The sequence below is a fragment of the Xiphophorus couchianus genome, chromosome 13, assembly GCF_001444195.1.
Source record: "Xiphophorus couchianus chromosome 13, X_couchianus-1.0, whole genome shotgun sequence".
NCBI classification, from domain to species: domain Eukaryota; kingdom Metazoa; phylum Chordata; class Actinopteri; order Cyprinodontiformes; family Poeciliidae; genus Xiphophorus; species Xiphophorus couchianus.
Genome location: NC_040240.1, coordinates 22,615,059 through 22,641,194, shown reverse-complemented (window position 1 = coordinate 22,641,194; position 26,136 = coordinate 22,615,059). Strand labels below are relative to the sequence as shown.

The 26,136-nt window shown below is 36.0% G+C and overlaps 1 protein-coding gene across 1 annotated transcript in view; it reads left to right on the top strand.

Moving 5' to 3' along the window:
* Positions 1–26,136, top strand: part of grin2da (glutamate receptor, ionotropic, N-methyl D-aspartate 2D, a) — a 178,275-nt gene that overhangs the window by 75,344 nt on the left and 76,795 nt on the right. The window contains exons 2-6 of the mRNA XM_028036850.1: positions 1,513–2,145; positions 2,276–2,413; positions 7,121–7,387; positions 13,534–13,721; positions 20,247–20,387. Coding sequence (XP_027892651.1) covers positions 1,681–2,145; positions 2,276–2,413; positions 7,121–7,387; positions 13,534–13,721; positions 20,247–20,387 — 1,199 coding nt within the window. The 5' untranslated portion in view covers positions 1,513–1,680. The remainder of the gene's footprint in view (positions 1–1,512; positions 2,146–2,275; positions 2,414–7,120; positions 7,388–13,533; positions 13,722–20,246; positions 20,388–26,136) is intronic.

Here is a 26,136-nt window from a genome sequence, read left to right as displayed (position 1 = left end):
TTACGCCAAGCATGGCCTCTCATGGCCAGGAATCCTTATACTGAAAAGAAGGGACATCTTTGGAGTCTCATTGTAAATGTAGTGCTTGTTTTTTATTGTTGTTTTTTGTGTCTCTGTTGCATTTATAAGGCATACTGTAAGTGGACCTTCATACATTTTGCAGTTCTTGATATTTTCACTGCTTTTTTTGTGTTTTATTTTTCCTTATACAAAAGCAGGTCTTTGCTGGTTAAGTGCGACTGCACCTACTCTCTGTTCTTTTAATCTCTCTTTCCTGAACTCGCTGTTTATCTGCTCTACCTTTCTTGCCTGTAGGTCTTCCTCTGTGTCTCTGCTCTGTGTGTCTTCAGTGTTTATTGTCATTGTTCCTCTGAAACCATGCCTGTGCTGACATAAAGCAGCACAGATCCAGTCTCTGCTGGATTGAGAAGGCAAATAAAATATTGTTTTTGGGAAGATTTTCACTGTGAGTAAAAAAGCTGATAGGTACACTCATAGAGATTACAATTCATAGGTCTTAGTTTCCAGATTGTGAAAACAAGACATTTCATAACTCTTATCCAAAATTAAATTTATATTGAATAAGAATTACCAATAGTCTTTGTATGTAATCAGGCTAATGGTTTAAACTTCAGTGTATAGAAATGACCCAAAGTATCTTCATTTTGATTTAGATAGCATCCTAAGGAATAAAGTAAAAAGTTTTTTCTTTTTTTTTCCTAATTATGTTTCCAGTTATAATATTTGCTGGCAGATATTTGCTTGAATAAAATTCAAAAATGTTCCTGAAAAGTATGTTTTCTTGCTGATTGAAACAATCTTTGTTTATAAAGTAAGTGGTGTCAAAATACAAACACATACATAGATGAATGGGTTTTAGTCTGTGTCACCTATTACACTGTTTACTAAAAAAATAACTGCTTTATTACACCCACATAAATCATTTGTCTGTCTAGGAATAACACAAGAGTTCCTGCATTTTTAGAAGTGGCAATTAGAAACTGTTTTTATGGTGCATGAAGATAAATAGCCTTCAGAGAGTAGTTGTGTTTCCATCAAAGTTTTTTTTATGTGCATTTTGAAGTATCACATTAGAACAGGTTGACGAAATGGTAAAGTTCAAAAATAACTTCCCCAATTTCACAAAAAAGTTTCTTTTTTACACTCATTTGAGGTAGAAACACATTTGCCAAAAAAATTATCATGTCTGAACTTCCCACATGGAGGGGATGATTCTTTTTTTTTTTTTTAAATGAGTGATGCATGCTAGTTTGCAAACTCTGCATCATGTTTATCACAGCCATGCACCTCAACATCTGATGAAATTATGCTTTGTTTAGCCTGTTTACCTCTGTTTTGGAGGTTGAATTGCTCCAAAACAGATGGAAACACCCCCAATTTGTAATTTCTTTTTTGTGACATTGTAAAAGTTTGCTCAAAATTCACATGACAATTAGATTGAAACATAGCTAGTCACAGTTTTAATCATTCTGCTTCATTCTTCCTCTGCAGGGTCTCCGCTCCATATCAGGTGAAGCACTGTAGGCTGCCAGGCCCCTGCCACCATTACCTTCCCTCCTCCTCAAGAGGCGTCATCCTTTATACAGAATCCCTCCACCCCACCTGGCCTCACCTGGCAAAACCCCATCAGACAACCACCACTGGCCCTCCCTTTACCCCATGGTGGCCCCAAGGCCCACCCTCTCATTGCTACTGGCTATCCTGGCCTGCACGGGGCCCGCACGCCCCTCGCCCCCCCTGCTGCTCCGGCCCCGGGAGAGAGAGAGGGACTCGGGTGGTATCAACATAGCCGTAGTCCACTCTGGCTCCTCCCTGCTCCCGGAGACGGCGGTGGTGGGAGGCGCGGGGGTTGGCGAGCCGGGTCTCGGGTCCGGTCTGGGAAACGGTCCAGGAGGAGGAGGCGGCGGAGGAGGAAGGGGGGTGACAGATACAGCCTCACTTGCAGGAGTTGTGGCCATGGCCTCTTTGTCCTCCTCAACATACCTGTCGCTGGCAGCACTTTCCACGGAGACTGTGATGACACCATCAGGTCAAGCAAACGTCATCTACCTGGCAGTGAATGAGAGCAGTCCAGGCACATTGCTGCTGCAGCTGTGTGAGCTGCTGGCCACTACACCTCTACAGGTAGGCACAGGACATAAAACACACATTTTTACACCTTACATTATGTTTGATTCTAAATATATATGCATTTTGAGTTACTGAAAGATGTTTCACCTGATATTTCACCTTTTGCAACCTTTGTTTAACTCAGGGTTTGGTGTTTGAGGAGGAGAGACCACCCCCGCCAAACCGTGCTCCTCTAGCCCCAATGCTGGAGTTTGTCTCCGCTCAGACTGGAGTTCCTGTTGTTGCTGTCGGGGGAGGAGCCAGTCTAGGCCGAGAGCCACAGGTAAAAATGAGTTACTTGTTATTGCATCATCATCGTCCCCGTTTCTTTCATCTCAACCAAAGAAAGAAGTGTCTGTGAAACACAAGATAGAATGTAACAATTAAAAGATATGAACGCGTATTCTGCCTTCTTGAGCAGATTTCAGTTACTTTGAAGTTGTGGTCTACATGTAAATGGGAAATTTAATGAAGAGAAAATGTACAGTAATTTCAATAAAACAATGTCAGTCTTTGAGGGTGGAATAATATTACCTTTCAAACCAGTAGAAATCTTATTTTCTATCAATCTACTCTGTGTACAGCAGCATTAAATCTAGATACATGCAGTCTAAAAATCTATACATTATTTTGTTTGAGGAGCACAAAATAAATGTAAAAGAAGACATGGTGTATTATGTAGATAATGTAATCTAAGTAATCTAAGAAGTATTAATCAGCCTCTAACTTTTAACTTTGGTGTAAAAGTGGGAAGAACAGGAATTGTTGCTTCCCTTCTATTCTTATTAAAATCTGCATCAGGCAGAAATGTCAAACTAAAGGGACATGCTTTTAGAGCCAGCATGGCATCTACACCTGGTGGAATTGTTTAAAAAAAGTAAAAATTGTAATCATCCTTCAACAAGTATAAATGTTTTACCACATACTGAATGAAAAAAATATTAGTGGTTTGAATAGTCAAAATATTCTGATTTTTTTTTTTTTTTGCAGTCAACTCAGGCTAGAAAATCTATAACTACAATCCAATAATTACAATAATAGTTAACATAGCCAGCTTTTTTGTTAACTTTATTTATTATGATTTTTAGTCTCACTTCTGATCATAGATCTTTTGACCAAAAATAGTTTTAAAAAATGTATCTTTGGAGGAATATGTACCTCATGTTATGCCTAACCTACAAGTTTGTTTGTTTGCGGTTTGACAGGAGCAGGTAGAGCATCATGTTTCATTTAGGAATTAACCATGGGAAAATCCAATCGGAATGGGAAATGGAAAAGGAAAATCCAAAGAAGCACAAATTTGTATTGAATTAATTACAAAGAGTGACTCAGTGAGACCTTTAATGCTGAGGTATCTTGTTACAAAGCTTTTCATTACACAATCACAGTTTCTGCTTATTGCAAAAATGCACATTTCAGCTTGAGGGATGACAAATTCCTTAGGCCTGCAGTGTTATGGATATTAAATCCTCTCTATATCTTCTCACAGCAGAAATTGAAGCTCAGTGAGCAATCTCTAATTTATCTCAGATTAAAATCTACAATGTCAACTTCTTTTAGGAAGACATACGGCTTTGATCTTATCAGGAATGTGCGATGGAGAAGAGGGGCATTGCAATATCTTTCTCAGTATGGCTTTAGTTTCAGTTGTTGCTATTTGTTAACAGGTCGGCATAAAAATCACCAAGTAGGAAGAGACGTTGGTATGAATATTCATAATATTCAACCTGTTTGAGAATTTAAAAAACAAATCAAAACAATTGTTTATAAATTGATTGCTTAAGTGTTTAGGATAGGCCACAATCAGAGATCCAGATAACAAAGCAGTACAGCAATGGCAGGTGTGATATTCAGTGAGTGTGCCAGACTGTTTTAAACAGATCACCTTCACAGCATGATGGGTTATAATTCTTTCATGACTTGGTTGCTGTTATTGTTAATACAATAAACCTGGCACCAAGCTAACAGCATCTTAAAATATTCATTGATTAAGCAGATTTGTTTACAGCAGGAGGTGAAGATACTTTAAAGTGGCACGAGACATTATGTCATGCAGGTATCATTAACCTTTTAACATATTGCACTTTAACCTAAAAAAAATAGGTGGAAATTGTTTTGCTAACTCTTTTACTGAATATGTATTTGTACACTGAAATGAACACAAACAAGGCTGATGATTTGAAATGGGTGCTATTCATTTCACCCACTTCATATTTGAATTTTTTGCTGCTTTGTTCCTGACATGTTCAGGTGTGAAATGAGCACAAAATGTTTTGTGCTTGTGAAGCATCAACTGGTTCCCACCTTCAGGAAGTTGTGTACCTGTTTTTACAATCAGTGATGTAAAGTAATACCCTGCACTCGACTTATTGCCTACTGAAAACTACAGAGATTATGTGTTGTTAGATGAGCATCCTCTTTGCACACACCACCTGACATTTTAGAGTCCCTCTCTGACCTCTCACATGTGCCTTCACGTCTCAGTCACTCAGATCAGCCGACTATCTGTAGCTAGAAATGCTGAGGACACACAGGAAGCTCAGAGAGGATTGGGCTTTTGCTGAGGTGGCTCCAGATCATGGGATAGTTGCTGTTGGAGATTACAAAGGCCTCTTATCTAGCCAGTGCTCAATCCTCTCTCAAGACCTACCGCTTTGGTTTGACTTTCAACCCAATATTTTTGATAATGTGTTTAGCTCTTTGGTCAGTGCTTGCTTGTTTTGAAGTACTTTTTGAAATAAACTTGACTTGGAGATTATTGATATTTTGAAGTCATTCATAGGTATTTTAATGTGGGGTCATATTTCTAAATGGTTACTGGCCTCACCGAGCATCAGACCAACCATCATTTGAGATGTGATGTAATGAACTATCTTAGAAAAATAGCTGAGAAACCTGCTGTATGCAGCATGGAGACATTTAGCTCGTATCCTCTGGCTTTTAGATTATCTTTCTTTTTGCTTCTACTTTCAGAATCTCATGACCTGGATTTTTTTAAAGGCTTAAACTCTCAAGAGTCATATCTTCCCAAGTAAATAAAAGTTTAAAAATGAGTCAAACGAGAAATCACAAATCAGGCAATACTTGAGGTTGGTGTGCAGTGGAATAATATCTTGCATTTTGTTTTCTGGTTTAACTATAAGTGATCAAATCTGAACTGAATCAGCATGATTACACAACAAGCTCTCCTGGGCAAATGACACAGACTCTAAAAAGGAATGACAAAAACTGAGAAGAAGCAAAATATGAAAGAAAAGATGCATCTATGAACCATGCTTTTCTACATAATCTGTTGAACACACCATTGGAAACTATTTTTAAAACAACAAAATATGAATACGCTATTAGAATTCATGAATAAAAGTCATTTCATTTTCAGTCCCTCTTGCTCCAGGCTGCCAGTTTCCTATTTTTCACTAAGACCTGACTTTTTCTTTAAAGAATAACAATGCATATACAAACGTCCTTTCACTTTGACATTAGGAAAGCATCTAAATCATTTTTCAGTGCCTTCCAAATGTATTCACCCTCTTTACTTTGTCCCAGTTCAACTACAAATTTAAAGTTTTTTCATTGGGATTTTCTGAAACAGACCACTAAAAAGCAGTGCAAAATTGCAAAGTGGAACATTTTTCTTCAAATACATAGCCACACTGTTAACTAGTTGGTCCTTTTCATGCCAGTTAGTTGCACTGGATTTTATTCAGGTATTTCAAAATAAGGGGCATTGCACACAGGATAGAATTCAATTTGAAAAATCTTACATGAAATTCTTTTCTCTTATAACACTATGATTCCTTTTGTTGGTCGGTCACATAAAATTCAATTAAAGTACGCTAAGGATAGTAATGTGACAAAATGTGGAAAGGCTTAAGGAATAGGCATATTGTTGCTATAATGTAACAAACGTACATCAGTGATAACAATGTTGGGATGATGAATCACCATTTTGTTTTCTATTTTGAAGCATATCAAGAATAAGTAGACCTTGTAGCAATACGTTTTCTAAAACGATGACTTGGGACGCAACATTAGTCATTCATTGTTTCTGGTGAGTACTCAAGGGTGCCAGTGATTTTATTTTAGCTTCATCTTACAAAAGAACTCTAAAACAGTCTTTATTCTTCAGCTGCAGAATTCACTCCTAGCAAGTTTCCTATAAAACCTTTTCTATGGTAGGTTAAGAAAAGCAAACACACTTACACTGGGAGTCAGTCTGCTGGTTTGATATCTGATATACTTCAGTGCATCATAACTGGAGGTGAGCCCTGACAGCATGAGACGATGGAATGTTATTCCCTGGCGTCATTCCCTTTGATCATCCACATGTACGCAGAGATGCAGAGCCCTGATTACTAATTTACAGATATTCTCTCAACTCCCAACAAAAAAAATATAATTCATACAGTATTTGAAAGTGCAATGCCTGCAAAAAAAGAAACTTATTTTATTTTCCTCCATAAACTTACATTCACTCCGACCATCTGCGAATATGCATTTTGACATCTTAAAACTTTGCTTTTGTTTCGACAAGAATACACTGGCAGAAAAGCCAATAAAAATGAATTTCTTTTTCACACAGTGAACAGCTCATCTACTAACATTAAATATGACTGCAGTGGCAGAGAGGAAGGCCATCACTGTTTCTTTCATGCATGCTTGAAAGCTTTCTTTTAAAAGCCAAAGCTTGTTTTGACAGACTGCGTCATTCCTCTGAGCCTGCCCCTCATAGATTTAAACCAGTCAGACACAACGCAGAAAGAGCTGGAATGAATGGGAACAGTCTGATGTTGCCTGCAGATCCACTGAATAAATATGCTCAATCTTATAAGACAAATATTCAGTACAGCTGAATGACACACCACTCTAATTAGCAGTTTATAGAGAGTTTAATGGAAAGCAATAACTTTTCTGGTATTTAATAAACTGAAACTATGTGAAATGCACACATTTTATTTGTGCGTCATGAATTCATTCTCTCTGCTTGCAGGAGAGCGGCTCAATCTACCTTCAGTTTACTTGCTCTACAATGCTCCAACTTGAGGTGATCTTCGAAGTCCTTGAAGAATATGACTGGACTTCGTTCTCTGTTGTCACCACCCGTCACCATGGCTACGAGGACTTCCTGGCCATGGTGGAAGGTATGACAGATGGCTCCTTCATTGGCTGGGAAAGGAAGAGCGTGGTGGTTCTTAATGTGACAGACGACCCCGGCGGGTCTCGCACCAAACGACTCCTCAAAGACAATGAAGCCCAGGTGAGTGATGGGAAACACAAATGCCACTTTTGATTGAGATGTAAGTCAGGGGCAAAATGGTTCATCTTAGCTCAAATCAATTGAACAAAATGGGGTTCCAACAACACCTGCCACTTACCTGAGTTTGCCTAAAAGCCCTTGAAAAGAAAGTGGATTAAAAAGAATCTAATTTCTGTGAAGCAACAGTAGAAGTAAGTATTTAAGAATTAAATGTCCCCGTCTTTCTCATATATACCAGCATCTCCTAACCCTTTTTTTCTTTTGAGCCCCCTCTTCTCTCCAAATAAAACTCACTCGTTTCCCTGTTGTTGAACTCATATGCACACATGTGCATGAACACTTGTACATAAAAATCATAAAATGCATGCGCAAACTCCAAAAGGTAAACCTGACAAATATATAATTTCTTTACTGGCGAAATAGTAAAGATAAGTTATTTTCTAACTAAAAGTTACCTTGATATTTTATACAACTGTCCATTGTTGTGATATATGTACCAGCTGTTACAGACTTGTTATATTTTGACAGTATTGTAGATGTAGCATTCAAAGAGAATTAACCTGAAGTTGATCAATTTGACCTCGTCTGACAAATCAGAAGAGTGCGGTTACCACGCCTGATTGTTTATGTCCTTAATGGCCCGACTGAGAATTGGTCTAAATGTCAGTAAAACGAGACCTAATTTTCTAACTAACCCATTAATTTCTCAAATCATTATGCAAATGTAAGTGGGGATCTGTTAAGACTGTTCACGTCTCTCATTCATTTAACCCTAATGGATACACATCACAAACTTGTGTACTAAGTGTAATGCAGTTCAGCTTTGTACGTCACTTATTTCCCAAAAGAAGCTTGAAATCCAATTTATATTTTTTGACTTGGAGTATAGTTGTGTTAATTTTAGATCATTCTAATTTTACAGTCACAACTAGAACAAGTCACAACTCCAAAGTTTGGCTGGGATTTTGCGAAGCTATAGATTTATATCTCTTTTAAACAAAACATATTGCAAATTGTCACCATGCACCCCTGCTGACACAACTGCTTCTATGAACATATGTCTAATATTTATTGAAAGATTTTTCAGGGCTTCCATGAATGTGTAGTATTGTAAATATTTAAACTTAGATTTAGAATCATTCTTGTTTTGCAGTTTTGTGGTTCATTCCAAAAATGGAATATAACATAAATTTGCCATCAGACTGTTTCTCTATTCCTACCCAAAGACTTTTTCTTACCTTTAAAAGATTATGGGAGGTTACATAAAAAGACTAATGTTTAAAGTAAATGCACAGAATGCGCCTACTTGTGAGAAGTAATGGTTGAATAAACATCAAGCAACATTTTGCCTGACCTTACCGTTGTCTTATTCATGGAAGGAGGGAAGAAAGAAATTTCCTTGCAGTTTTTTCCCCCACCCTTCTCTTTTCTAATTTTCATCTCTGCATGAGTCAAAGTTACCTGAGATGACCTCTCTTTAATGTTTTACCAGTTTAATTTATATTCAATCCTCACTCTCACTTTTTTTTGGCTGATATTACAGTAAATGACCTTCGTAAAGATAAGTCTGAAAAAAAATGAAAGAAAGACAGCAAGGGCAGCTGGAGCAAAGGAAGAACATTATGTAATTATACTGAAAGTAATGTGACATGTTAAATGGGGGACATAAAAGTGGTTTTGATGTGTCAGATTATTTTTGACTCTACAGCTCTTTGACTCTTCAGACATGTTATTCCTTTTAAAATATGTTTCCTTATTTTTCTTTATTGTCACAATATTCAGAATATTGAATCCAAGAGTCAAAATTAGACGTTATTTAGAAAAACGTCATCAGCTGACATTCTACTGGCATTCTTCTAAATACCTGCTTAAGCAAGTTCTCTGGCAGTTGAATTATTCGTTGCTACTTCCCCCTCAGAGACTCACCTCCTCAATAACAAGACTAAATAAAAATCTGACCATGATGGATGGGTCATGTTTTTGGAAGTTCTCCAAAAACATGCCTGTTTTTGCCTTTCTGACCTCCTTTGCTCTCAGGCTTTTGTCTTCCTGTTTCCTGTGTCAGCATCATCAATTTGAATTTGGTATTTTCAACAACCGTATGAATGTGCATGTCCTTGGAAAAAATATCAATTTCCTGTGTTTACCTTGAAGTTTTGGAGGCAGCTTTTGTTGATGAATGCTATATGAAGTACAACATGTTTGGCCATGACAGAAAAAGTTAACAACTGTAAGCTATTCTTAGGGAAAGTCACCAATCTATTTTTACCAATTGCTGATGTTAAATTTGTGAAAACAAAAGTTTCTTTATCTGTCTAAGAAAAGTAAATACAGTTCTTGAAGAGCTTGCACATTGCCAGCATCCCTCAATTGGAAGTAAAGACACATGGTTCCACTGAAGTATAAAAGAAGAGTATCTAAACGCTTTACTTGTATGTGCAAGTCAATATCAGTCAATACTAGGGCTAGTAAGTACAGTTTTTCGCCCATGAAATGCAATGGCTCTCAGACCACTTACTGTGCAAGACTCCACTGCTAAAGTAAAAGAAAAAACATGATGAGGCTTGTTTATATTTTGATGCCAAAGATATGGACAAACCAGCAAGACACTTAGAGAATATAACCTCTTAAGATGAGACTAAAGCTGAAATCTTTTGATGACATTTCTTATACCAGGTTAGGAGGAAGAATAGTTCTGGACTTTACACCAGAAACAAAAATTCCTACAGTTACATTTGTAGGTGGCAAGATCATGGATTTTATAGTTATAAAATCTGTTGATTTTATAACTGAATTAAAGATCAATAGAAAAATGTACTCAGAGTTTCTTGATAAGAATATGGAGATGAAATGAGTGTGGAATGCCAGGCAAGACAATAGTCCTGAACACACAGCTAGGGAACGTTGCAAACTGCATTTTTATTTTTGAGTGAAATACTTTAAGGGATGAGTCAATCCACTTGCTTTCATAATAGTGCTGCATTAACACGACCCAGATCATCTATTGATTTAGAAACACATTCAGAATGTTTTTGATCCTGATTTTCTCCTACTGTTTTAAGTACCTTGATTTATTTAACTCTTAGTGAAAAAAATACTTTTTCTCCCTGTGAAGGTTTTATGTTTCTTGGTGTATTGGTGGCAACTGCAATCTGTTTGCCTCTGCATACATGTTATGCAATCTGCATTGTGATAACAGTACATCAAATAAGCAGATTAAGGAATTTGTTCATAAATGTGTGAAAAATAAAGTGGTTAAAGTGATTGTAGCTTGTGAGTTCCTTTGACTGAGCTATGCACAAATGATAAGAATTTATCGTTAAGAAAACATTGCTATGTCAAAAGTTGTTTGTTTTTCTTGCCCTGCCTTTGTGTTGCCTTCATCTGACAGACTAGCTAAGATGTCAAATTAGGTTTTACCACCAAATGCTGTTTTTTTATGTTTAGAAAAAGTCACTGTCCACTCTACTATTTTTAAATATTTCTTTTCATTTGAAATGCAGCTCATAAGAGTTTTGCAAAAACATATATTGGTTTTCTATCTTTCAATTGTGAAATGGGTAGCTTGTTCTCATGAAATTTAATCTGTGAGTTTTTCAGGTGTCTTCTAAAAGCTCTGCAATAAGAAAGTATTAAATTCTCTTCACATACGCTCTGTAACCCAGTCAGTACTAGAATTATTGATTTCATTTGGTTCCTCTGCTCTGATGTGACAATAAAAAGATTTGTGTCTTGCAGAAACTTTGTGACTTTTCTCCTTAGAACAAATGTTTCTTGTCACTTTTGTACTACTTTATTACTGTACCTGATTCTTTCTTTACACATTAGTGTATTTAAATTGATATTTGAAGACTGCATTTCTTATATACACCTCAAATTAAAAATATCTTGCCTTGATTCACCCAAAACATTTCCTTCTCCTGAAAAACACAGCCAGACCTATAACCTCTGAAAACCCTTTTAATATGAATGTATTGATGGGACGTGTTATGCGCATAATCTAAAGCACTCAGGAGGGTGCAGCACTGCATGGGCCATTTATTTTACTTCAGAACTTGCTGTTGCTAATTACCATACGGCAGGCATTGCTTGATGATTTGTATCTCAGTACTGTGACTGGTAAGCAAGGCAGCAGGCATGCTGGTTTTCCTCTGCATGCCTCACTTAAGGTTATCATTACAGAACCAGAACATGAAATGAATGACAAAACACTATTGTAAAAAGGAACCAGCTGCAGAAAGCTTATTTGTTCCTTTGTTTTGCACTTTAATTTGATTGCTTAGAAGTTTACATCTAACCATAGTCTAATGTTATTCAGGTACACACCCTGAAAGATTCTTAAATCATCATAAGTTCATACCAACCCAAATTCTCTGAGCCAAGGAATGGAATTAGATATATTTCAAAAGAGATTTGAGATTATTCCAGGCTTTTGGACTATTTCTTTTCTCATTTTGTCTTTGTGTAAAGGAATCAGACAGGATCCAGAGCAGAAAAAGGAGAAAATGTACTGACTGCATGATGGATAAATGATGAAAGATGAACTGATTAAAGAAGAACAACACCTCTGTATAATAACTTATAATAAAACATTATGTAAATTATGTCGATAACTGAAGAAGGAAAGAAAAACAGCCTCATATATATTGATTATATAACCTATGACCAACTTTTACATGACAGTAGCACACACGATGTTGTTTACCAAGTTATTATGACTTGTTATAGACATAATGAAAATACTAAAGAGAAGCACTTACTTGGTCCCAAAAACATAACATTTTTATTAAGATAAGTTAAGCAACACAAATAAACTAGCTAAAGTATGGAATGTGGGTGCTAATGCTAAGCAAACCTAGAGATAACCAATGCAAAATCAAGCTATTAACTAGACTGTCTCCATTGGAGAAAACCACACAATGGATGTATAGACTTAAAAAAGGTTTGGAGCTTTGTCACTATCTCATCAATAACTTTTAAATAACAAAATCCAAATTTCAACAGCACAGATTTAAATCAAAGCTGTAGTGAAATCAGCACAATGTCTTCTCTATGTGTGGATGCAGATTTATTTTGCCTGGAACAAGATTTCTAATGTGACTAAGACAGTTAAGCTTTGTCAAAGTACAATATGAAGACTCACAATTGTCTACAGAAATCCATAATGTGATACCCAGGCTTTAAAAAAATGGATGCCTGTTCTGACAAAGTGATTAACATGATATGTAATTTTAAAGAAAAAAAAAAGTCTTTGTGGGTTGTTTGTAAAGGTAGCAGCGTACATCTTTCTTCAAATATTAGAGCAAAACTACAATTTACAAGAGGAAAAAACAGATAATTTTTACCTCATGAGATAAAGATTTTCTATGTAAAAGACTATGAATGTATGTTGACTGCTGGAGGTTTGTGATAGCTATTGAATGTCTATGTAGACCTCATGCCAACCTTGATCCCATCCGCTGTCAGCTGAGTAGGAGGATCGGCGTCATCCGGCCATCTTCTCTGACGTGAGTCACAGCAGTAAACACGCAGCATGTGATTCAAACGCCACACGCCTGCTGCTATTACTGCTGGTATTCCATATTCCAGTGTTGACTGACTTGAGTTTTATACCCTCACTCATTGTCTTCCGAAATGGTGGCACACATTTTCCTCAAGTGCTTCCTCTGAGCAATCATCTGAAGGGCTCTCATGAACCCCCCCACCCCTAAACACACACACACACACACACACACACACACACACACACACGCCCACGCCCCCCGTCAGATTCGCACAGATTCATTTAGCTTCCTTTTTTTTTTAATAACGTATGAATGGAAAATAAAAATGCAATCAGAACAAGATTCCTAATTTTTCAAGTACAGCTAATTTAGCTAAAAATAAACTTAACAAAGGGCAGAAATCTGTTAGATGCCATGTAACACTGATGTATAAATGAAGAAAATGTATAACTGTGAGAGAAATATATAAAAGGTCATGGAACCAAGTAAAAAAAAAAAAGAAAGAAACACTGATCATTAAAATGGGATCCAGTCGCTCAACCTGCATCTATCACCATGCTTCATTTTAATTGATGCTACGCTCTATTACCCTACTGGTTATGGCCACCACCTGAACCCCTCTGTCTTATCATTCACCTCCAGGTCCGTCTGCTGTACTCCTCCCTGGAAGAGGCTGAGCTGATTTTTCGGGCAGCCTGGGCAGCAGGTCAGGCTGGGCCCAGTCACATGTGGTTTGTCGTTGGACCCGCCCTGTCTGGACTGGGATTGGAGGGACTGCCAAAAGCCTTGTTTGCCATCAGGCCTCAGGGCTGGAGGGACGAGCCACGAAGGTACGCGCCAAGCTGATGGTTCCCTACTGGTCTATTTGGGTTTTATGTTGCAATAGATTTTTAGTTTTTCCAATAAAATTAATGACAAATTCATTCCGGCAAATCAGCTCTTCCTTCCACTCTATCACAAAGCCTATTCCACTCTTAGCAAAAGTCTAAAATAATTTTTCAGAATAAGATTGCATTAAAAGCACAACATATACATTAAATACACAACATATACTTATATGATATTACACACAATGTTCCTATTAATTTCCCTTTAATTTCCTCATGTTAGTACCCATGCAACACATATATTTAGTAGGAAAGACAGGGCACTGTGAAAGCAGCTTAAGCAAATATCTAATTACTCTAGACATAGTCGGCGAACCACTGGATTCTCTTCAGTTAAACCTTCAACACAACAAAATGTCACTTAACACTCGCCATTGTATGCGTCTGCACAGTTAATTGATTACAATTGACCAAAATGGATTTGTTGTAATGCCCGACTTCTCCTATTTCAGAAAGTTTTTTTTATTCCTAGTTTACTAGTTAGTTTTTTTTTTTAGCTGAATGAAGAATTTAAAAGGATTAGGAGAGTTCTGCACTTCTGAGCCTTTAGGCAGCAAAAACCCAACCAGGTGATCTGAAAAATGCATGAGGATCAGTGGGAAAATAAACATTCTCTTCTTTATCCCTGATAAACACTTTTTGCAAATCCACGTTCTTTTGGCTTTGCAACACACAGAGGTACTCAAAACCGTTTTAAGACAACACCGCTCCATGCATGTTCCATCCTCCATGACCTCATTTTACAGCCCAGCTTTTCTCCTTGCTTTTTCTAAATGGATTGACTGGGTGGATCAAGGTGAGAAGTGCCATAATTTATTCTCTTTTTATTTTCAAAGAAAGAAAAAACAAAAAATAAAAATGATTTTAAATAAGCTTCATAATGCAGAAAAAATATGAAATTCAAAATTAATTTTGTTCTGTATTCCTACTTTACAAGTAGCTAAATTATGAAATTGAAAAGATATAAAAAAAAATAAACATTTGTAAATAATGAATTACTATTGAGTCTTTTGTGTTTAGTTTTCCATCAATGACATGTCAAAATACAAGCTTTTTAAACCTTACCATCCATCTTGAATCCACTGAGATGCAGATGTTTTCAACAAGCAGCATTTTGCCTACATCAGCCTTCCAGAAAAAATGTTTTGCACATAGAAAGCCCAAGAGAGCAGCAGAGTTGTCACTAACATGCATATTGTTGTAGTTCATTCGAAAACACAGATGTAACAAGACAGGGGCAGCATACTTAAAGGGATGTGATAAACAGACACATGTTCCTTTAAATATTTAATGAAGCCCAGCACCTCTTTTCCAGGTGAAAAGGTTTATTCAGTGTTTAACCTTTCTGAAAAGAAAACACAATTCTCCTTGAATTAAAATCCATCCTTTTACCACAAGTTGGTATACAAATCATTATGAAGATTTTTAAAATGAATTTGCCTTTTATTTTTTTTAGTTCAGTATTTTAGTCCATTATACATCTCAAAGACATTTCACATTTTGCTTGTTAAAAACTTGACATTGGCTGATATGAAATTCTTTAAATATGAAGATCAAAAGTACCATAATAATCATGTATAACCTGATGTTTTTGATTTATGTGTAAAGAAAAAAATAGACCATTGTTACTGCAGCTGGAATAACGTGCTACATTAATGTATCATGAATAACTAGCTAAAAAATTATTAATACAATGTTTATTGGTATCTTAAAAGTCACTTTACTGGATTTGAAATTCATGTTGGTAATTTTAGGAGCTGGTGATACTGGACTTGATAAAGTGCTATTCAAGTAGAGGCCATTTACCATTTGTTCTTGAGGATTAGTTATTTTCAACTTTATATCTGTTTCAAACAAAATCCATAGTTATATATTCAGGGATTGAATATAAAGACAATGTAAAGTACATCATCAAATCAAATTATATTTGACAGATTATGATTCCTTTCCAGACCAGAAAAAAAAACAAAAACCCTGCAACAACTACAACCTCCGGCTGGTAGTTTGTTGTTTACTGGAGTCACATTTCCTTCATGTAAACTATGCGTCAACCAAAATGATGGTTGGTATGAAATATCTAGAGGTGGATAATATATTCACTGTCAAAGTAAATTTCTTTTATGATGAAGGGGTTTTCATCATGACTAAAGATGGGTAAATATGGTTAAAATTGCCATTTTTTGTAGGTTCATAAATATGTAATAAATACAGAAACTGCCGAGTTACAAGATGAGGAACAATGGCACTAACACCTTATCTTAGTTTTATATGCACAGTGTATTTTAATGGTATGGTCTGATTTATGTTTCCTGGAACACTGCTTTGACTTTTCTGTCAGTTTCAGAATATACAATAGAATAGGAAGACATAATAACAAAAGACAAAACAGCCGTGTTTTATTAGGTTTGTACTTTATTCATTTATTTGATATTAAAAAAATAAATAAATAAAAAATACATTTTCACAGTTTAAGGGTTCACATTAATCAGAGTCAGTTTTGGCCTTAAAGTAAAGTGCCTATTTCAGCTGGATTAGTATTTCTGCCACAGCATCTTGTGGTTGCTGGAGAATCTTCTGAGAACTTTTCTTCACTGAAAAGAAGTGATAATTGTGACATGGATCAGTAGTTTTGTGAACATAATAAAAAAAACGTGTCCCCTTTTGCAGAGTTTGGAATTTCACCCGCAGCCAAACCGTTCTTTCAAGTCATATGTAAAATTAAATTGTCATTGCTTCATAAGCTGATTCAAAACATCAAACCCTGCAAGATAAGATTTTCATTTATCACAACTTCATCACTTTTCCTTCCAGTATAATCAGGAAGCATTCTAGAAGAACATGTAAGAAATAAATTATCTCTCCCCGTTTGAAATGAAAGTAAGAAGAAAAAGCTGAGTGGTTGTTTCCACTCCTCAAGCTACTTTTTGCTCATTATTGTGGATGTTTATGTATGTGTCCTTTTTAATGCTGGTAAAATTGTTTTACTCTCATCTGGATAGGTTTTGTGTTCGCAGAATTTTTATACTTAATTATGTTCTCAGTGTATTGTTGGCTTAGCTTCTCTTTGATTCTTAGTGGGATTTGCATCTATTTCTTGCCCTCTTAGTTTAAGTGGTTTTACTTCTCTTAGTGCATTTCTTTTTCAATTTGTTTTGGTTGTTTAATTTTGGTTGACTTTCCTCCAAGAAATGGCTCTGAATCAGGGTCTGAGGACTCTTTGGCATATAGTTGTATTCTTGGCTGTAATCAATCTACTGACACATTGCAGCATTCAAAGTTACATTGAAACACCCAGAAAACATGATGTCATGTGACACTTCAAATTTATATCCTTTTGAACTTTTGAACTCTTGCTTTTTCAGCTGCTCTGTGAGCATTTTCAATGTTTGAGTTAAAAATGTGACTCAGAAAATAAATTTAATGTTGTTTTCTTTGGTTGCTTTGTTTTGCTTTTTTTATCATCAAGTCAAATGGAATCCAAGAAATAACTGATAGGTTTTGTTAAAAAAAAGCAGAGTCGAGTCAACGGTTAAATAAAAAAGTAGTGCCTTCACAAAGAGTCCTGCATTTCTTTCAAGCTTTCCACAGATCAATGACTGATCTATTAATATTTCCCTAAGACAGACAACAAGATATTTTTATTTACTGAGCACCTGAATAAATTTAGAACTTTGACTTTGATGCATGTTTGTGACACGTATTGTTAGATTTAGATCTATCAACATAATTTGCTTTATTTTTCTTCTTTTAAGCAGTCATCAGCAGTACAATTATTCAGGTAAACCGATAATTCCAACTAACAGAACATTTATATAGGCTTATATTCTCCATAGCCTTAACACCTCCCCTTTCCTTCTTAATGAATTATTTTCCTCTATTCAATTCATTCATTATGTTTTAGCATTTTTTTTAATCAAGCAAATTTTTTTTAGATATACTGTGCTTTCATCTATGGTGTGGCGCATATGTATTTATATCCCGTGCCCCGTTTTGCTTTGACAGATTGCAACTATAAGCTTAGCATTATGTAGTTTTCTATATGTCTTAGCTAATAAAAATCAAGACCAAGAAACACAGCAGACAGGTCAGGGATAAAGGTAGTGCAGTTTACTCAGGGTTATTCTATAAACAATGTCCTAAGCTGAGAAGATTTCATAGAGCTCTGTTCAACCCATCATGGCTAAAAACACAATGAGGAAAAAGTCTTACTTAGGGTATAACTATGGAGGTGCTGCTGAGGTCTATTGCCCAAGCTACTCTCAACAGCTCCCATGAGGTGGTAGAATCTTTTAGCAGGACACCTATTAATGGTGCACTTAACAAATCTGTTTTTTATGGAAGGGTATAAAGGAAAAGACCATGAAAAAGCTGTTTAAAAATCACCACCACTGCAAAGGGAATAGGGACAACATTTTGAAGACTGTGGCTATGACACAACAACCGTGATGATTTTCAAGGGTACAAACAATTTTTCAAATGCACTATTAAAGTCTAAATATTTCAGTCAAAGGGCCAAAGGAAACTGCTACTTTAACCACGACCTGATCTATCACAGAAATGTTATGATGCCAAATGAGTGTAACAAAGATTGGGTGCCAGGTAGTGCATTAAGAGACTGTTTTTTTTTTCTTTTTTGGCATCTTCACCCTTTAAAAGATTAAATACCACATAAAGCTTGTTTATTTGCCTCTTCCACTTGTTTTAAGTTGATCACCCCTTCAGTGTCCATCACTCTTCTTAAGATATTTGATCCTGTGTGACATCTATTATCACTTCCACCAAGTGTATCTGCTTGCAGTCATAAAAGCAGCACAATGGCTGTTTGTAAATCTATATTTCATTTAAAATTCATCCCATCTTTTTCTACAGTTGCAGTTAAGATGTTGAAAAGCCAACTACGTACGCAGATAAAAGTAGAAGCAAGAAAACAGAACTGCTGTGAATTTTTAAAATAGTTTTAAGTACAGTTACACGCAGCATTTTCACACACCTCCACTGCGCCCATGAGAAGGTGCTGCATCCTTAGATTTTATGTTCTTTCCATAGAAAAGGAATGTGAATGTGTTCCTGAAAATGGCTTGATGGAGAAGAGAATAAAGTGAAGAGAAAGAAGAGAAAATAACTTATTAAACTTATTGTTCTTTGTTATTTTCTCACCTATATGTTTCATATGTATTATATAACATTTTGACATGTTTTAAATCAAAGCTATTTTACTTATGAGACTTGTTTGATAATTGATCTTTATATTTAAATACTTAAAAGGAAAAACAAACTTACACAGTTTTGCTGATATGCAATGTGACACATTACTTGTCAAAACATACACAGTTTCTAAGACAGGAACATTCCTAAGAAGAATCCTGGGTTTAAAGCATCAACTTCCTTTACTAAATCCTCCAAAATCACTGCACCTTCTTTGACCTGATCAAATAAAGATTTGGCCTGTTTAATGCAGATACAATCAGCAGGCTTGGTAGATTATTAGCAACAGAAATCAAATTTTGAATGAAGTAAGTAATTAGTTGATTCCAAGTACATTTTAATCTGATTTGCCAATCAAATTAAAAGATAAATGTAAATGTAGAAAATGTAGATAAAATCATTATTGGCCTTTGATTACATGCCAGATCAGATCTGGATTTAAAGATTGGAAGTACTCTGGCTCAAGTCTGCAAGTCACCATAAAGGATTGAAACATCAAAAATGGAATTCCTTAAAATTTTCCATTTTAAAGTGGTAAAAATGCCATCTTGCATGTGAATTACAGATACAAGAAAGCATAACACTAGACAGAGTCATCATGTAAAGCAAATTTATTATTCTCCTCTTAAGAAGTCTTGTAAAAACTTATATATCGGAACCTATAATTTATGGGATTCAAGTACATCCTCTGGGATTTATTTTTTTTTGCTACAAAAATAAATCAAGCAATAAATGTTAATATTCCATCATTATCAGCATACATGATTTCAGAAACGCTAAAAATAACCTAAAAATTTTTTAGCAATTATTGCGGCAGTAATTCTGTGTGAAGCGATTATTTAATGAGGCTCCTTTCACCCTCCAGGCTTAATTTGTTGTTACCAACATGTTTTCATTAACCCATCCTTATCTTAAAAATTGGCTTATCTAGGATAAGTTACATAACAAAAAGATAAGCTCATAAATGTTGGATTGTATTTTGTATTCAGATTCAAAAGTCCTTGATATTTTGTTAAATTAGAAAAGGACTAAAGGATTTTTACCATTTAATTCATAGAGCTGAGAGGTATATTTGATTTCTTTCTGCAGTTTGAAGATTTCCACATCTTCAGGTGTACAAGCAAGCTTTTGGGCTTCCATGACTCTTGCCCAGTCAGTCTATGTCCTTTCATAAATTTCCCTTGGACCTCAGCAGTGTCAGCGAAAGCCCTTTAAAATGTCCTATTATCCCTGGCTCACATTCTTCTCTTGGCTATCTTGCAGACGTATTGCCAAGGGAGTTTCAGTGCTCACTCATGGGGCGATGGCTCTACGGAGGGACCAGGGGGCCAACAGTCGAGCCCAGTATGCAGGGAACTGCCAGAGTGATGGAAACCAGACCCACCGAGTGCCAGACAGGATCAGGTGAGAGGAGGCAAACGGAGCTGAGGGGATGCCTTTGATTATTATTGCAATATAAAGCTTCAGCTTGAAGGAGTGAATGTTGTTCCATACATTTGATGGGGCATCCAATCTTGTGAGATCAAGATTGCTTAGATCTCACAAATCTCAGTGAAAGTTTCAAGGTGAAGGTAGCTTAACATTGTTCTATGTTTTGAATTTTGTACATGTTTTGTGCTGACCTGTAGACTAACACTCTATGCCGATTGAGTGTCTCTGAGTGTGATGCTTTTGGAGCTGGATTATTTTTTTCCACTGTTTATTTTCCAGTCATATTGAATGATTTTTGTCAGTATCATTTTAAGGAATATAAAAGAGGAGAACAAAGAAAAACAAGACATTAAAAGTTCTTTGCTGCAACCAGAAAAAAACAACTATAAATCTATTATTTAGAAATAAGCTGTTGGCAGTAATCATCCTGGGAAGTCGTTTCTAGCCTTTTTTTAAACACCTAATTCATTCAGAATCAACAATAGATGTGTTGTTGGTTTTCTGTTTAAACTACAAACAAATTATATCAAACAGGGTACACAATTAATACAAGTTTTATTATTACAAATAACCACATTAACTAAAAAAAACTATTTTGAAATTTTAATTTCCAAAGGGAAAAAAATAATATATAAAACAAAGGTGCAATACAAGCTTTTCATTTTTTATATATTTAGGTGATGCAAACTTCTGCACAATCTTCAAACATCCATATTTTAGACAATTTAATTTTCCTGTCCAGAAGGAAGGCAGATATGAAGAAGGGACATGTTCCAGGTTTTAACTCCATGCTTGATTGGCTGCTGCTCTCTGGCCCGATGCCCTCAGGGAACTGTTTGGAGGAGTCCGATTTTCATGTTTTCAGCTGACTGCGTTACAGGAACTGTCTGTTAACCTGCTGCCACTCTGACTCTGGAGATTTGAATTCAAATTTACAAATGCCACTGTTAGACAATTGAGTGGTGGAATATTCCAAAATGTACTAAAATGTATATATTTATGAGGAACTTTTTTTTTTCTTTTAATCAAGTGCAATTTCTGAGGCAGAGGCCTAACTCGTTTTCTGAAATGTAATTATTGATTCAGAGTGTTAAATGGACTTACTTCTGACCCACAACACAAAACCAACAACACTTACAAAAATGAATTTTTCAGAGACAGTAGATTGATGATGGTATAACATCTTTCTAACACAAACAAGATTTCAGAAGCCAGATGAATAGACACCACAGGTTGCATTCCTGTTCTTTTTGATAAAGTTAGCAGTTTCACTTCAAAAATCGGTGAAACGTTCTATGCCCATCACAGTCTTGCTTTTATATTCTCTCAATCAGCGACAGGGTTGTCTGTCATGTTGACAGGTATTGTGGCTCAAGGCAGTCTTGTTGAAAAGCAGAGATAGTCCCCCGTACTGCTGCATGAATGACACTTGTAATACATGGAGGATTTTATTCTCAGGTGATACACCCTTTCTCTAAAATGTTTCTGTTTTGACAAAAGTCAAGTCAAAGCTGGTACAATTGTGAAGCTACATTCATATGTAAATATGTAAGAATTTAGGACACAAAGAATTTCTCACTTTGTTTGAATAAAAATAAATAAATAAATAAAATACTCTGTTCGCAAAACAGCTTTGCAATATGGCTGTATATGAGCCCCTCCTGCCTCCGGTCATTCATAAATCATTGGCTACATCACTCTCATGGCTAATGAACTCTAAACTGCCTTACTCTTTAGATTTGACACATCTGCAGTTTGATCATTACCTAAACCTGGTGGCCTGGAAACGTAACAATAGCATGCTCTCTTAAACACTCTTATGTCATCTTAGCCCTTTCAGAAATCACAACCCGATTGCCACAAGCTATCTCAATCCCAGTTTGAAGTGTCTGTGAATGAACCAACAGTCTCACTGCAGTTTACTGTTTCTCTTTACTTGTAACCGCAGCTGTAAGCATGCAAGGAGATGAGAAATAGTAGAGTTTACAGGAAAAGGAGGAAATTTTCTTAAGATTTTTAGAGAAACTATGAATGGCCATGTTTTGTTTTTTTCAAATGAAGTAAAGGTTTTATAATCTGCAAATTGTCCCTTAAAAAACCTGCAATCACAGTAGGGTAATCCATTCCAGGTTTGTGCATTTATTGTAGCATGTGTGTAACACAATATGACAACACAGCTCAAAAGCTACTTCCTTTCTTGCTTTGAAATAAGAGTCTCAAACACATGTAATAATGGTTAAGCTAACAGCACACAACTCCATACCTAAGTCCCCTAAAAGCTCATGGCACCTGGACATATGAGATATATCAGAAGATTGCAAGATCTTATGGCAGTATCCACTTGGAACTGTATCTATCTCCATAATCTGTGCACTTGATATAAAAGGTTGGCTCTCCTATATGATCTCATATTCATCAATCCACTGATCAGAGATAATAAAAATGTGACAAAAGCTTTGCTCCCTTCAAGTGTGAAATTGCAGCCAAGGCTTTCTGTAGGCTTGTTTCATGAGCCTGAAATGTCGAATCAAGTAGCATTTCAATGGTTTTTGTCATAATCACCAGACTCAGTAAAAATCTAAATCTGTCATTGGAAAGTTTGAGATTTTCATCTTGAAAGAATTGCTGCATTGACTGTTTTTTTTTCCAACAATTTATTGGAAGCATGAATTCTAGGAAATTACTGTACTTTGAATAATCTCATGTTTTTGAATGTTTTGCACACAGCAAGATTCCATACACACATCTGTATCAGCCACACAGATAAAAAATATATATTTGTTTCACAGATCAACCTACTAGTGCATGCATATCATAAAACATAAAAACAACACAACTGATCACCATAAATACAGGTATAGCAAGCATGCTCAAACAAATCTTAAAGGGCCACAAATATTTTTTTTCAGTCTAAAGTCTTTAAATAACTCAAGCATCACAGGAATTAGAAAAAAAAAACATGCTAATTTAAAGTTCCTTTCAGTTTAGCAAAACAACCAACCCCTTCACTGTGTTTGATAGTCAGATATATCGAAAATATAGATAGGAAGCTGTTTATGTTGGTATCAGCTGTCTATGACTGACACCATTTTTTATTTAGTATGAAATAATAAATAAAAAGAAAATTAGCTGTATTTAAAACTAAAACCACTTTTGGAAAAAAGGGTATTCTTGAATCTATGAGAACTCATACTTGGACAACTGGCACTTGTAGACAGTAAATCTCTAAATGCTTCTTCTAATTTGTAATTTTTTCTTTAAACCAGACTGTCTTTTATAGAGTGTACAACAAACCTTGATATTGTCATCTTTGGTTCATACAAATTCAAAGTATAGTATGAATTTCCAGCTAGAAAACATGCAACAGTTTTTTCCACAGGTCCAAAATGTAGGCACTGCTCTGTCTTCTTCACCGCATCAATTTTGTTGTGCGTCCATCTGAGTCTGGCCAACATTTAAAGCTGTTTGCCCTCTACACAATCACTATTGGTGGAAAGATGGGTCAGCACCACTTCCCCTTAGTTTCAAAATTAGTTATTTGCTTTTCCCAGTGTTGAGAGCCCAGTTATTATCTGTCCACCATATGCCCAGTTCGTGTGTCTCAGCTTTATGGGCTTTCTTATTGTCTCCTGAAATGAGTCAGTGAGTGTGAGGGTGATGGTTATGGTTATGATGGTGTTACTGGGATGGCAATCAGTGCATTTATGAGTGTCCTGTGATTATAGTTGTGGAGTCAAAACAGCCATGCAAGGAGCTGGTGCTGAAAGTAAAAGTAGAGGACATATGATTACCAATCTTTTCTGGCTGGGGTTGACTGGTAAGAATAGCATCATTGGTTGATGTATTTACTTGATAAGCAAACCAGTTCCGGTTCAGGGCTGGTAGAAGACTAGTTTTAATATGCTTTAGTATAAGACATAAAGGTGACTATTAGTTATGTCTTAACCGGATTATGACTCATATTTATAATTATTCAACATTTTATATTTATTTAATCTTAAGACATTTGGCTAAGAGGGCTCAGCCTTTTCATTGCCCAAATCTAGACAAGTGATACAGTATATCTACATTACTAAATAAACAGGTTCATTCCGTTTCATAATGAGTGTAAAACCTGTGTTTGGAAGGCAGATATGAATTTTACAGCAATCTGTACTGCTTGGCTCCAAATGTACAATTACCTCTGTGGTTTGGTCTATGTTGAGTGACAAGAACTTTCACCTATTGTGTGGGTGCCCATAACTACCATGCTAAATCCTATATGGGTAATAGTTTCATGGCACAAAAACCTGTCCCCTTGCAAATCCACATGACCTCCATTAATCTCAAAGACTGGAGTTACTTTCTTTCGTTGGCATCCTTTGAATTTTGTGACGTTCACTTACTGTATTGATTCACTAAAGGATCCTCTGGGATTTGCCTGATAAAACCTCCTTATACCATTTGGTGGCTATTCTAACAACTCTTTAGTAACAGTTCCTCTTCCTTCATAGTGTTTTGTTGTCTGTATGTGCTGCAGTCTGTGAAAAAGTAGAATATGTGTATCAACTTTAGGGGGGCAGAAAGATAAAACATATTTAACTTTCAAACTCTAAATCTTTACTTGTGCTTCCCTTTTTAAAAGATCAAAGTCTACTGTCTGAGTTCACAGACATACTGAGCAGTGATATCTGTTGTGAGGCTTTTCTATTTAAAAAAAATAGTTTCTGTATTTTGTTTTTAAGAAACCAACATTAAACGAAAACAACCATTCCTCTTGCTGACTACTGAACAATAGTGTTTTTATTCACAACAACCCCCTCCCTGACAGTTGGCTCAGGTGGTTTGGAAGCAAAGCACAATAAAATAAAATTAAGTATAATAAACGACTCTGGAAATATGAAACCACTTAAAACTTAAGTTCATTTGAAGCTGATGTTGTTATAGAGATTTATTAACTTAGTTTCAAAAGTAATGAGATCAGAGTTTAAATTGTTGCTTCTCCAGACATAGTTTCACACCATACCTCATAAATCATTTACACGAGGATGCAAAGTGTGGTTAAATAGCCTCATCAACATTGTGCTTTATCTTTTAATGAGAGGCGTTTGAAAACAACCTCCACACATTTTGCTGTTGTCCTTCCTAAAAGTCTCTATCGACAAGTCTGTTGGCTTTTTGTGTGTGCTAACAGCTAAAACCAATGTGTATTTAAGAAAAAAGGCATCACTGTCACAGCCTCGTGACCCTAATCATTCACCAAAAAGCCAGAAATTCTCCGCAGTACAATCTGCACAGAAGGCTGCACAAATATCAGGACATGCACACACAGAGGGAAAAAAAGAGATGTGTGAGAAGACTTGAAAGGCAGGAAATGTGTGTCATGCAAGTTTGGCAGGCAGAGCTTGAGACATGTTGAGGGGAAGGATGGATGAGGGAGGAGAGGGAGTAAATGGAAGACAGAGATGACAGGAGACAGAGGCAGTGATAACGGTGGTGGTGATGTGGCTGTCTACTCGGAAATCATTTTGCAACTTCAAGCTATACAATTACAACTAACGGCAGTGAGCCAGAATGCAAACTTGTGCAATTAGATAAATGAATGCATGACAAACCACAGAGAACAGTCAGAATATGACATTTAAAATATGTGCAAAAGAACAATTTGCAGCTCACTGGAACTCACTGAAACACAATGGGGAAATCTAATAGCCTAGTGCCTATAGCTAATCTGGCAGAACAA